Raw genomic sequence first — 12,155 nt, forward strand, 5'->3', positions numbered from 1 at the left:
GAACTTTTAATGAGGCCATGTAAAAAACTAAAGTAGTGTTCCTTAGCTTAGATACACACTGGAATCATCTGATACCTTTAGAACAATACTAATGCCTTCGTCCCACCCTCAGTGATTCAGATGGAGTTGGTTTGAAGTGTGACTTGGCTATAAGTTTCCCATTTGACTCAAATGTGCAGCCAAAGCTGAGGATCACTCCTCTAAAGGCTTACAGAAATCCTGTGAGGTGTTAGAGACCTTGTAAGGCCTGGAGGATTTGTAGTAGCAGATGGAAGAAATATCAAAGGATATTTAAATTATTATCATTGCTGTGATATACAGAAAAAGCGATTGTCTTATTATGTACTAAGAAACATAAAGGATAACTCAATAAATGAAAGTAATTCTATATTCTTAAAAAAGAAGTATTTTAAATTTGACAGTTCTTTCCAAATCAAATAAAAACTACATAATGCCATTTCAATCAAATCTTGTTAGAGTTTTTTTTTTTTTAAGATTTTATTTATTTATTTATTCACAAGAGACACAGAGAGGGGCAGAGACACAGGCAGAGGGAGAAGCAGGCTCCATGCAGGGAGCCCAACACAGGACTCGATCCCGGGTCTCCAGGATCACACCCTCGGCTGAAGGCAGTGCTTAACTGCTGAGCCACCTGGGCTGCCCTTGTTAGAGTTTTTTAAAACCAGTAGTGTCACCTACCACCCTGATCTTGGGTTCCTTTTTTTTTTTTTTCCTGATCTTGATTTCTAATACTATTCTCCAATAAAAGGATCCAAGGCTCCTTAGAAAAACAGCTAATATAGGTTTAGGGCAGGAAATATACAAGATGAAGCTGGAGTACTTTAGAATACCAGAAAGCAAGGAAGTAGTAAAAAGAAGGGAGGGGGTAGATCATGCCAAAGCAACACAGGAGATAATCTGAAAAAGATCCCAGTGACCAAACTAGAGCAGTTTGAGCAGCAAAATAAATAATGCAAGATAAGATTTTAACTAAGTATAAAATAAAAATACATGATTACATACTCCTATAAATAGTGATTGAATAAATAAGTGAGGGAGAAGAGACAGGTCTCCATACAGAATTCCAAATAGTTTATTTACACACTAATTTAGAAACTTCTTCAAGAAGGTAGAGCTTAAACCCTCCACCCATTCTGTGAGTCTGGGGTGCATTTAGTGGGGTGCTTCCAAATTATAGTTTATGGAAACACAGGGTAGAGGTGGGAGGGTAACTTTACAGTAGAGAAACCTAAAAAAATAGCCCTGGCCAGTTGATCCTTTATCAGTCATAAATCGTGTTGATAGCTGGTACCCTTAATATGATGTGATGAGATCTTCCTCCCAATAATTTGTTACTCTAGTCTGAGAAAAAAATCAGGCAAACCGGGATCCCTGGGTGGCGCAGCGGTTTGGTGCCTGCCTTTGGCCCAGGGCGCGATCCTGGAGACCTGGGATCGAATCCCACGTCGGGCTCCTGGTGCATGGAGCCTGCTTCTCCCTCTGCTTGTGTCTCTGCCTCTCTCTGTGTGTGTGTGTGACTATCATAAATAAATAAAAATTAAAAAAACAACAAAAAAAAAATCAGGCAAACCCATATTGAATGGCATTCTACAAAATACAGGACCAATACTTCTCAAAACTGTCAAGGTCATCAAAAACAAGGCAGATCTGAGAAATTTCACAGACCAGAGGAGGCTTAGTAAACATAACTAATAAATAAATTAAATATTGGCATTACACAGAAATGCAAATGGATAATAAAAATATAAATACATATTCAACTTAACCAGTGATCAAATGCAAATTTAAATAACAAAAGCCAATGTTTGCCACTCAGTTTAGCAAAGATTTTGTTTTGTTGTTATTGTTGTTAATACCCACTTTGGAGTTGATAGAGGCAGATCTGGAACTTAGAGTGATAAACCTCTTTGGAGGATGATTTGTTCAGTGTATTTCAAAAATCTTTAAAATATGCAAACTCTGACTCCACATTTTCTCTTCTGTGGATTTATCCTAATTAAAGGAAGACTTGTGTGAAGATTTTAGCAAAGAATGTTCAGCGCAGCATTGTTGATGAGAATGAAAAATTGGCGGGGGGAGGGAGGGTGTGCCTGGATGGCTTATTTGGTTGGGCTGCCTTCTGCTCAGGTCATGATCCCAGGGTCCTGGGATCAAGCCCTGCATTGAGCTCCCTACTCAGCCAGGAGCCAGCTTCTCCCTCTCCCTTTGCCTCGCCCCCTGCTTGTGCACATGAGCGTGCATTCTCTCTCTCTGTCAAATAAATGAATGAATAAATAAAATGAAAAATTGGAAGCAGTGTGATAAATACTGATGTATAGATGTATAGATATGTATAACTAAACAACTTATTGAGTTCAAAGAGTTAAAACCAGCATGTACAGCATGATCCCTCCCGCTGCTTTCTTTGGAAAAAGAAAAATATGTGGCATAGAAAAAGACTTGATATGTGTATGTAAAACATTCATTATAATTATTTCTGGATGGATGATGATTTTTATTTTCTCCTGTTTACTTTTATTTATCCTTCTTATTCTTTAAATCTACTTCTCTTAGGAGTATGAATCAGGAAAAAAAAAAAAAGCATGACTCTGTATTAAGTCCTCTGGGAAGACAATTGGTAATATACATCAAACTTAAAACAGTTTATATATTTTCACCTAGTAAAACCCTTCTGGGAGTTTGTCATCAGAAAAGAATAAGAGAGGGGCGCCCGGGTGGCTCAGTTGGTTAAGCGTCCAACTCTTGATTTGGGCTCAGGCTGTGATCTCAGGGTGGTAGGATTGAACCCCACATTGGGCTCTGCACTCAGCGTGGTCTGCTTGTTCCTCTTCTTTTGCTCCTTCCCCTGTTGTCTGTCTCTCCTTCAAATAAGTAAATAAAATCTTCAAAAAAAGAATAATAGATTTGAATAGATTTGAAGTGTTTATTACATAATTTTTTTACATAATTATAATGGCAAAATAAGGAGATTGTGTAAATATCCATTTGTAGGGAAATAAAATATGGCACATGTTTACAGTGGAATATTGTGCATTCATGATTGTGTTTAGAGAATGTTTGTTGAGGTCTGATAATCCTGGAATTCCCTTTTAGACTTTTGCTCAGAATGGCATCCGTGATCCAGATTCATTCCCCCATGTTCTTTTGTTGTAGCCTCAGATAAGAAAATAAGAAATGGATTCTTTATACTATTTTGTGTAAATAACAAAAATTAGTAAATTACTTTTTTCCCTAAAGTCATTCCCTTATATATATTCTGTTTGGCTTCTCAGTTTCAATTTATTTGCTTTACTTTTAAGGCTATGAGTGTTGTGAACCTTTTCACTATTCTGTGCTGTCTGAAGTGCTCTTCTCCCTGCTTTTACCTTGCTGACACCTCGTCATCTTCCAGGTTGCAGCTTAAATATCACTCCCTGCAGAGAGATCTTCCCAGTGCACCTTGTCTAAAGAGCACACGTGGAATACTCCTTCCGAGCTCTCTGATGCCACTAGTTTCTTTCCTAGCAATGGACACAATTGGTATTTTTGTATTTGTTTGCTTGTTTATAGTGTTTCCTCTATTAGACTGTAACTTCCTGAGGCTAGGGATTATATTTTTTCCTTCTCCCATGTATTTTTAGGCCCCCCACTTAAGGCTGGCATGTTGTAAACAGTAAATATGTGTAGATTGAATGAACTAATAACTTAATTTTGCTTTGGCAACATCTCATTTAGAAATTATCATGTAATTTAATCGTTATAATTTAGATTGTAACAAAATTATTCTTTTTTAACAAAATTATTCTTACAGCACATTGATCTTAGCTATGTGGACTTGATATTTTAATGTATCTTATGGACTATGTGGACTTGATAATTTAATGTTTTTTATGTAAGAATATACAGGTAGGAGATTAGGTTAGACCCAAGAAGTAAGAGAAGTTCTTATAATAGAGGTGGAAGTACTAGTGGATGCTGTGGAGTGGATGGACTAAAGGGGTAAAGAAGAGGAGAAAAGACATTTTGGACAAGATTGTTACATGTGCTTTTTTAAAAAGTAGACAATTTTGTCAGCAAAGTTTTAAGTTCATAGTAAAATTAAATGGAAGGTATGCTCTCATTCCTACATGAGTTTTGTTTTGTTTTGTTAATTTCTTTATTATGGTAAGATATACATAACATAAAACTTATTCTCGCCATTCAGTGGTACAGAATATATTCATAGTGCCATTCAGTGGTACAGAATATATAAATGAATGGTACAGAATATACCATTCAATGGTACAGAATATATTCATAGTGCTGTGCAACTATCATAACATCCATCTCTATAATTTTTCATCTTGTAAAACCAGAACTCTGTATCCATGAAGTAGCAAAATTATTAATACAAAACTCTTAGAAGAAAAGATCAGGGGGCACCTGGGTGGCTCAGTGGTTGAGCATCTGCCTTTGGCTCAGGTCCTGATCCTGGGGTGCTGGGATTGAGTCCTGCATTGGGCTCCCCGCAGGGAGCCTACTTCTCCCTCTGCCTCTCTGTGTGTGTCTCTCATGAAAAAATAAATCTTAAAAAAAAGAAGAAAGAAAAAATGTCTGTATTTAAAGATGGGAAGAGGAGCAAGTGAAGGTGAAGTTACTTTTTCTTTTGAAAGATTTTATTTATTAGAGAGAGAGAGAGAGAGCATGAGCAGGGAAGTTAAGGTTGTGGGGGAGGGGTTGGGGGCTGGGGTGGGAGGAGAAGCAGGCTCCCTACTGAGCAAGGAGCCAGATGATGTGATGATGCAATGCGGAGCTCCATTGCTGGACCCTGGAACCATGACCTGAGTGGAAGGCAGACACTTAACTGTGACTGAGCCACCCAGGTGCCCCGGAGAAGTTACTTTTTATTGCAAGATATTTTTAAGAAACCATCACTTAGCAAAGGAACCCTTTGCTTTAGGTGTAGTTCTCATCAGGATGATTAGACATTTTATTTCAGAATGTGATTAAGTATAGGAAACTAACATAGGTAATCTCCATTCCCTCACAACTTGGACCTGGCAGAGACATGGGTCCTAAAGTAAGCAGGAATGGGCGAATAGGGATCCCTGGGTGGCGCAGCGGTTTGGCGCCTGCCTTTGGCCCAGGGCGCGATCCTGGAGACCCGGGATCGAGTCCCACATCGGGCTCCCGGTGCTTGGAGCCTGCTTCTCCCTCTGCCTGTGTCTCTGCCTCTCTCTCTCTCTCTCCCCGTGTGACTATCATGAATAAATAAATTAAAAAAAAAAAAAAAAGGAATGGGCGAATAAAAACTATGGTTGTGCTATCATAGTATCATTTCTGCCTACAGAATCAGAAAGGTACCTGCAAAATGTGGTCAAGTTACCAAAGCATAGGAAACTAGTCTGAATAAGTTAGCATATACCTGGAGGAGTGAATACCTAGCCCCCTTGGGTGTTCTCTATGCAACCAGTGGTTCTAAATAATACGATGCTTGAGTGGATTTTCTTTGTTTTGTTTTGTTTTCTTTTATTTATTTTTTGAGTGGATTTTCTAAGAAGATTAAGGAGAAGTTGTTTGAGAAGACCTACACAAGATGTATTTTGTTACTCCAGTAGGAAGACTCATCATTCCCCCAAAGTGTGTGATACAGTTATAAAGGAACACAGAAGCTAGTGATTATGCTACTTGCCCAGAAAGGCCTGGAAGTAGATTGAAGGGCAGAGTAAGTGTGGAACTTGGGACTGGGGAAGGGGCACTGGCATGGAAGGCAAGCATAGAGGAGGAAAATGGAAGAATAGGGAGAGGCTTGAGGTCGGATCTGTTGGGTAGACAGTAGAGAGCAGGTCAATTTGCTTCCTCGCTCATTGCATGATACATTATAGGCTCTTAGTATTTGTTGAAGAAAGAATGAATGATGGTTAGGGAAAAGAAAAATCGCTCCTGCAGGAACCATTCGTGATGAAATCCTGCGTGGGCCCCACTTTATCTTACCCATTACTTGATCTCAGTCATCACATGTCTTCCTGACCTTGGGTTGCTATTAGATTTATTGTGAGAACATCTACTAGGGGCACCTGGATGGCTCAGTCGGTTAAGTGTCTGCCTGCAGCTCAGATCATGATCCCAGGATCCTAGGATGGAGCCCTGGGTCAGGTACCCTGCTCAATAAGGAGTCCCCTCTTCCCTCCCATGCTTCACACACACACACACACACACACACACTCTCTTTCTTTCACACTGTCTTAAATAAATAAAACAACAACAAAAACAAAATACCCATACATAGTAAATGTGTGAATGTTCCAGGTAGTGTATATTTGAATTTTTAATCATTGTCCAGCTCTGGCGGTGGCACAGGAGGAGAGAGTGATACTCTGCTATTTAGAAGTATGATAAGTATATCTGAGTACTGAGAAGTTTAATTTCCTTTTGTTTTAAGACTATACTAGAATAGGTGTGACCATATCTATCTAGCCCCTGAATATTCTGGCCTTCGGTGACATGTATAAGCACTTTTGGCTGACTTGACAAGTTAAAGGTGTGCACTTATTTTCTGTGTGTGATTTATGGTGAGGTGATCAAGAATGGGGAGTTTAAAGTTATTCCCACATATGTAAAACTAATGGGATGCCATGTAATTTCCAAAGTTCTTTTTTTATTCAAACTCCTCTGAAATCTGATAGTCCACAGAAACTCAGTGTATCAAATTTTAACTGATTCCTTTACTCAAATATAGTGACCTCACATCTGATAGTGAAAACAGATTTTAGGATCTGAAAAGACACAAGGCCAAAGTGGTTGTTTTCTCAATTTTAAGCTATTATATAATTGCAACACAAGTTAATTAACACCCTTAAGCATGTAAGTGTAATAGGTGGTACGGAATCTGTTTGCAAAGAAAAGTTTCACTAAGAAAAGGCTCTCTTTGATCTGTTTCATTCACATATATCTATTTGAAGGTCTAATAGGCCCTGCTTTAGACACTGAAGATACAATACTGAAGAAAGCACAAAATCTTTGCCCTCCTGAAGCTGTTGTCAAGACATACTCTCAGAAGAGAGTATTTCAGATTAGGTGGTAACTAATCAAAAAAGGAAAGAGATATCTTCATCTATCTAGGAGAGCTCACTGGAGACAAGGATTTTTATTTTGGCTTTTTTTTTTTTTAATTTTTATTTATTTATGATAGTCACAGAGAGAGAGAGAGGCAGAGACACAGGCAGAGGGAGAAGCAGGCTCCATGCACCGGGAGCCCGACGTGGGATTCGATCCCGGGTCTCCAGGATCACGCCCTGGACCAAAGGCAGGCGCCAAACCGCTGTGCCACCCAGGGATCCCTGTTTTGGCTTTTGTCTCTTGTGTTCACTCCTATATCTTCAGAGCCCCAAATAGCGCTTGGCTCATAATAGGCATTCAGTAAATATATACCATTGATCAAAGTGTTTATTATTTTGAATTTGTATATAATCATACCCGTGTACTTTAGTAAATGATTTTTATGTCTAGCTGACATCTGTTTTTATCTGTTACCTTATTTTTACATTTGTTACCTACTTTTAGTTTCTCCTTATACTCACATATTCAGGAAAAGCTTATTAATATTAATAATTAGTCATATGGTGATCTGATATTGCAAAGGATAGATTTAGAAAGGAACTTTTAGAGGTCATCTTTTTTTTAGCTTCCTGCCTAGGAAAAACTAAGTAAGATGATTAGGTATGTATTTTTAATTAATCGTTTAAAAAAACTAGGACAACATACTGGGGTTCTCTTGAGAAAATGGAGAAAGGTACTTAACCCTAGATATAAAGATACTAACCTGAAAAATTTAGAACTTCTAACTGTGTGGGAAAGGGAAAAAAAAATCAAGCACAACTAAGCTGCTCTTTGTTGATATCAGAAATGGGCCTGTCATTCATTTTGGCATTGAAACATAGCCTCCTATCTCAGGGGGCAGGACTAGGACTTTTTTTTTTTTTTTTTCCTCCCAGAGGAGCTGGACAGTTATTACAGGTTGAAAAGCCCCGGCCAGTTTTTCAAGAGTTTCTCCTCCTTTATTTTTCTTTTTTTTTTCCTCCCACACCCCCCTCCCCACAACTTCTGGTGCTTTTGCTCTGCTTTCAAGATGCATTTAGGTCTCCTGCTTTGTGACTGCTTTGAAACCAGCAAATAGCCTGACATGTACAATTCGAATTATGCAGATTTCATGAGTAAGTTTAATCTTGTTTTTTTAGCCAGTTAAAATTCAAGTGATATTTAGAAAAATGTTAACTTGGAGTTAGCCATTTTATCATTTTACTGCTTTTATTTTAAGCATATTTTTTAAAACAACCTTTAATTTAATGAGAAAGTAAGATTCTACACATTAAAAAGCCCCTGTGTCTCTTAAGACTTAAAACTTCCAGTTTCTTTCAGATGATCTTGTTGTTGTATTAGACAGTCTTTATAGGTCTTTTGAAAGCCAGTTACCTCAACGGTTTTCTTGAGCATCTTTTTAGTTTTATTGAGAAGTATTTTAAATTGAGCTTTTCCGAGCTCGATTGCTTATGTCTGACACAGTCTCAAGTTTCCACTGAATGGTAACAAAGACTGTAGAGTGTTGTTGGTGCTGCAGTGAGAGGCATGCTTCTTTAGACCAGGTAAGAGAGATCATTTTGTTTCTTACTGCTGGGTGAGTTTTTACCGCGTTTATTTTATATTCCTCCAACAGCAGCAATATTAAGTTGATAAATAGCCAAGAGCACGCTGAATTCAAGACGTCCTTGCTTGTTGCAGACAGGAAAACTACAGGGTATGGGGGTTGGGTTGGGCGGGGGGGAGGGGTAGAGTAAGCTTAGTTTATCACTCAGTTACTTATATAAATCAACTAAAATGTGAAAATGATCCTGGAGCTCAGTTTTCCTCGTTCAAGAATAAGAAAGCAGTTGAGGAAATGAATTAATTTTGAAGGGACTTCATAGTTATTACCTGTGAATGCAATTCAAATGATAGTTTTTACTTTCATTTTTTTCCCCCAGTAGTTAATAAAATAAGCTTTTGCCCTTAACTATACATTTTTTTTCATCTATGAAAACTTTTAAATTGTCAGCAGCAAAATACGCTTCCTCAGGATCTTTGAAATAAACCTGACACTTAAAAAAAATTTCAGCTTCTATAGCTGTTTCATTCCTTTTTTTCCCTAGTACATTTTTCTTAAAAGTATTTGTGCTTTGAAAATGTCAGCTGTATTCTAATGAAGCTCAGGCATTGTTTGCTCATAAAGGGGCCGGTGCATTCCACTGCTTTATGGTTTATTATGAGGCACAGTGTGAGAGTGTGGGTGGCACCATTTGGTGTCTGCCTCTTGGGGTAGTGACTGCCATTATGTTAGTGTTGGATTGGCAAAGAAAATATAGCATGTAAGATCTTATATGAATCTGAAACCTATGAAGAAAATCTTAGCCCTAAATAATACCGAGTGAGCCGGGAATGTGTGACAACTTGATTGAGTTGATCAAGTATACTCTCTAAAGTCTGCATTTCAGTTACAATTAACACTCTACCAGTCACATCTCTTGTTTCTTGATGTATATAACATTTACTCATTCTTTGAATTTCAATAAGGAAGTGAATGTTTCTACATAGATTATGACATTTTAAGTAGATACAGTAAAATTTTAAATAATACACTTACTTTTAAAAAAGAGTTTTAAGGAACTTAATGTGGGTGGGGAGGGGGAGTGGAAGAGGAGGTCAGGCAGAGAGAGCCTTTCTTTCAGTTAGGAAAGCCCTGATGAAGAAAAAAGCAACAGATGTTTCTTCTGTTACAATTGAGGTTGTTTTATTCAAAATTCACAGTAGCTGGAATGGGGAGGGGAGGTCGTAAATCTGACTTAATCAGGGAATAAATAAAACTTAGTCATTTAAAATTTATCCTTTTATACTTAGAATTTGAGAATTAGTAGAGTAACATACCTTTTGGAGAGGCTTTTTTTTTTTTTTTTTTTTTTTTTTTTTACTAAAAAAGTGTAATTAATGGAGACGTGAGAAAGTTAATTTTAGTGCATGTAAGTTATGGAAAAAATGACCTTTAAATCCTACAGAATATTTGGGAAAAAAATTTAGCCATTATAAAATACATAAGGAATACTTAGGTTGCAAAAGTTTGTAATTGCACAATAGATACTAAGGCTCAAAATGCAATTGCATTATGAAACATTATTTGCATATAATGTGAGAAATCCTTTTATCTTCAGTGAGAAGCATAAGACTTATTCCAAAAGATCTCTGAATAAGAAATGTGAGAGAAATATTTTTAATTTAACTGAAATTAACCTTTAAACAGATAGTAAGCTTGGGTTGGTTGCTAATGGACAGAGAAGAATGTTTATTTGCTGTAAAGTAGCAAAGGAAGAATTTGGAAGCAATATGCATGTAATGAGAGCAGTTAAAGTTTAAAAAATAGTTTTTGAATTTGTGGAATTCATAATGAGTAAAAAACCTTTCCTTTTACAAGAACCAAGAAACTCTGTGCTGTTGTATAGTGTACATTTATACACATTACAACATTATGTATTTCTTAGAGTTGGCTCTCGGAAAACCAGTGCTGAACACCAGATCTTTCACATATCGGTCACTTATTAAAAATTTGCCATACCCTAAACTGTAAAATTAGTAAGAATAGATGACAGCCAAAAAAATTCTGTGAATGATAGTTCAAAATTTGTTTAAGGAACAAATATTAAAATGGTTTTCTAAATGTTAATTGGCCTAAAGAGGAGACAGGAAAAGATACCAACACTCAGGGAAATCATTAAAGATTTCTCTTGCTTTTAACTGGGATCTGTGAGCTTCCCTGAAGATTTCCTTTGTTTCAGATGATGACAGAATTTAGATATTTTGAAGGTTTTAAGGTCATTGTTTTAATTAAGATTACACTAAGATTCTAAAGTTATCTTCATATGTTTTGCTTTTTTAAGGAACAGCAATAGGTAGCAGTTGAGCATTTTTTTTCTAAGATAAGTAAAATAACTTACATGGAGTTTAAAATGGGATTACAGGGGAACGGCTCAGTGGGTTAAGGGTCCAATTCTTTTAAAGGGCTTTCTTTTTTTTTTTTTTTTTTAATTTTTTTTTTTAATTTATTTACTTATGATAGTCACAGAGAGAGAGAGAGGCAGAGACACAGGCAGAGGGAGAAGCAGGCTCCATGCATCGGGAGCCTGATATGGGATTCGATCCCGGGTCTCCAGGATCGCGCCCTGGGCCAAAGGCAGGCGCCAAACCGCTGCGCCACCCAGGGATCCCAAGGGTCCAATTCTTGATTTTGATTTGTGTCTTGATCTCGGGGTTGTGAGATGGAGCCCCGTCGTCAGGTGTGGAGCTGCTTAAGATTCTCTCTCTCCTTCCCCCTCTCTCCCCTTCAACAAAAAATAAAATAAAATGGATTTGCAAACTCTATAGGTCTGAGTAAAGTAAATTTTTTTTACCATTTTGATCAAAGTATATATAAATTTGATGAAATAGCCAGCCCTAAAAAAAATTGATGGCCCCACATGTGATATATAACTATGACAACATCCCAGACTGGAGTTATCAAAAATGTGTGTCACTTCAGATTATAGAAGGCATTATAGGCATGATATTAGGTTATTTAACAGCATTGGCAACAACAATAACAGAAATCTTTGAAACTGTTAACCCTTCAAATTAAAAGCAATAAACTGAAAGAAGACTTTTGAAGTGAGGTACCTATGATTCTCGCCTTGTATATATGAACTCTTTAGACAAAACTGAGGTCTTGGAGAATCTGAGCCTTACCTATTCTTTGTTTTCCAAGTTAGAAAATATTCATAGAGAATGACTAATGTAAACATTCTCTCTGCCTTATGTATATATGTGTGCAATTAGAAACAACAACCTAGAAATCTCATTTCTGAGGAGGAGGTCGGAGGGAAGATTTACCTGATGCCTATATTTTTCTGAAAAGAAGATCTTTTACATTGTTGTTTAGGAGCAGATAAAATAGTATGAATATTGTGCTTTTAGTATAGTATGAGTTAACTCTTGCGAAAGATCCAGGAACCTATCATGTAATAACAGCATTACTTCTTCCTACCAAGTTTTAAGCAACCAATTTGTAAATGAACTTTTGGATCTTGACTCTAAAGCTAGAGACCATCAGTGGGGGGCTT

General features: G+C 37.2%; 1 protein-coding gene across 11 annotated transcripts in view; it reads left to right on the top strand.

Moving 5' to 3' along the window:
• Nucleotides 1-12,155, top strand: part of TFDP2 (transcription factor Dp-2) — a 162,333-nt gene that overhangs the window by 88,005 nt on the left and 62,173 nt on the right. For 3 of the 11 annotated variants that reach the window (XM_072792434.1, XM_072792435.1, XM_072792437.1), the window contains exon 1: nucleotides 8,569-8,621. The exons of 7 other annotated variants lie outside the window; for them this stretch is intronic. Coding sequence is in view for 1 of the 4 variants with exons in the window: in XM_072792433.1 (XP_072648534.1) it covers nucleotides 8,189-8,192 (4 nt within the window). In the remaining 3 variants the exon portion in view is untranslated. Of the gene's footprint in view, nucleotides 1-8,167; nucleotides 8,193-8,568; nucleotides 8,622-12,155 lie in introns of those variants that run through there. One more of the 11 variants, XM_072792433.1, reaches the window with a different exon arrangement.

The sequence above is a fragment of the Canis lupus genome, chromosome 22 (genome assembly GCF_048164855.1).
Source record: "Canis lupus baileyi chromosome 22, mCanLup2.hap1, whole genome shotgun sequence".
In the NCBI taxonomy this organism is placed as follows: domain Eukaryota; kingdom Metazoa; phylum Chordata; class Mammalia; order Carnivora; family Canidae; genus Canis; species Canis lupus.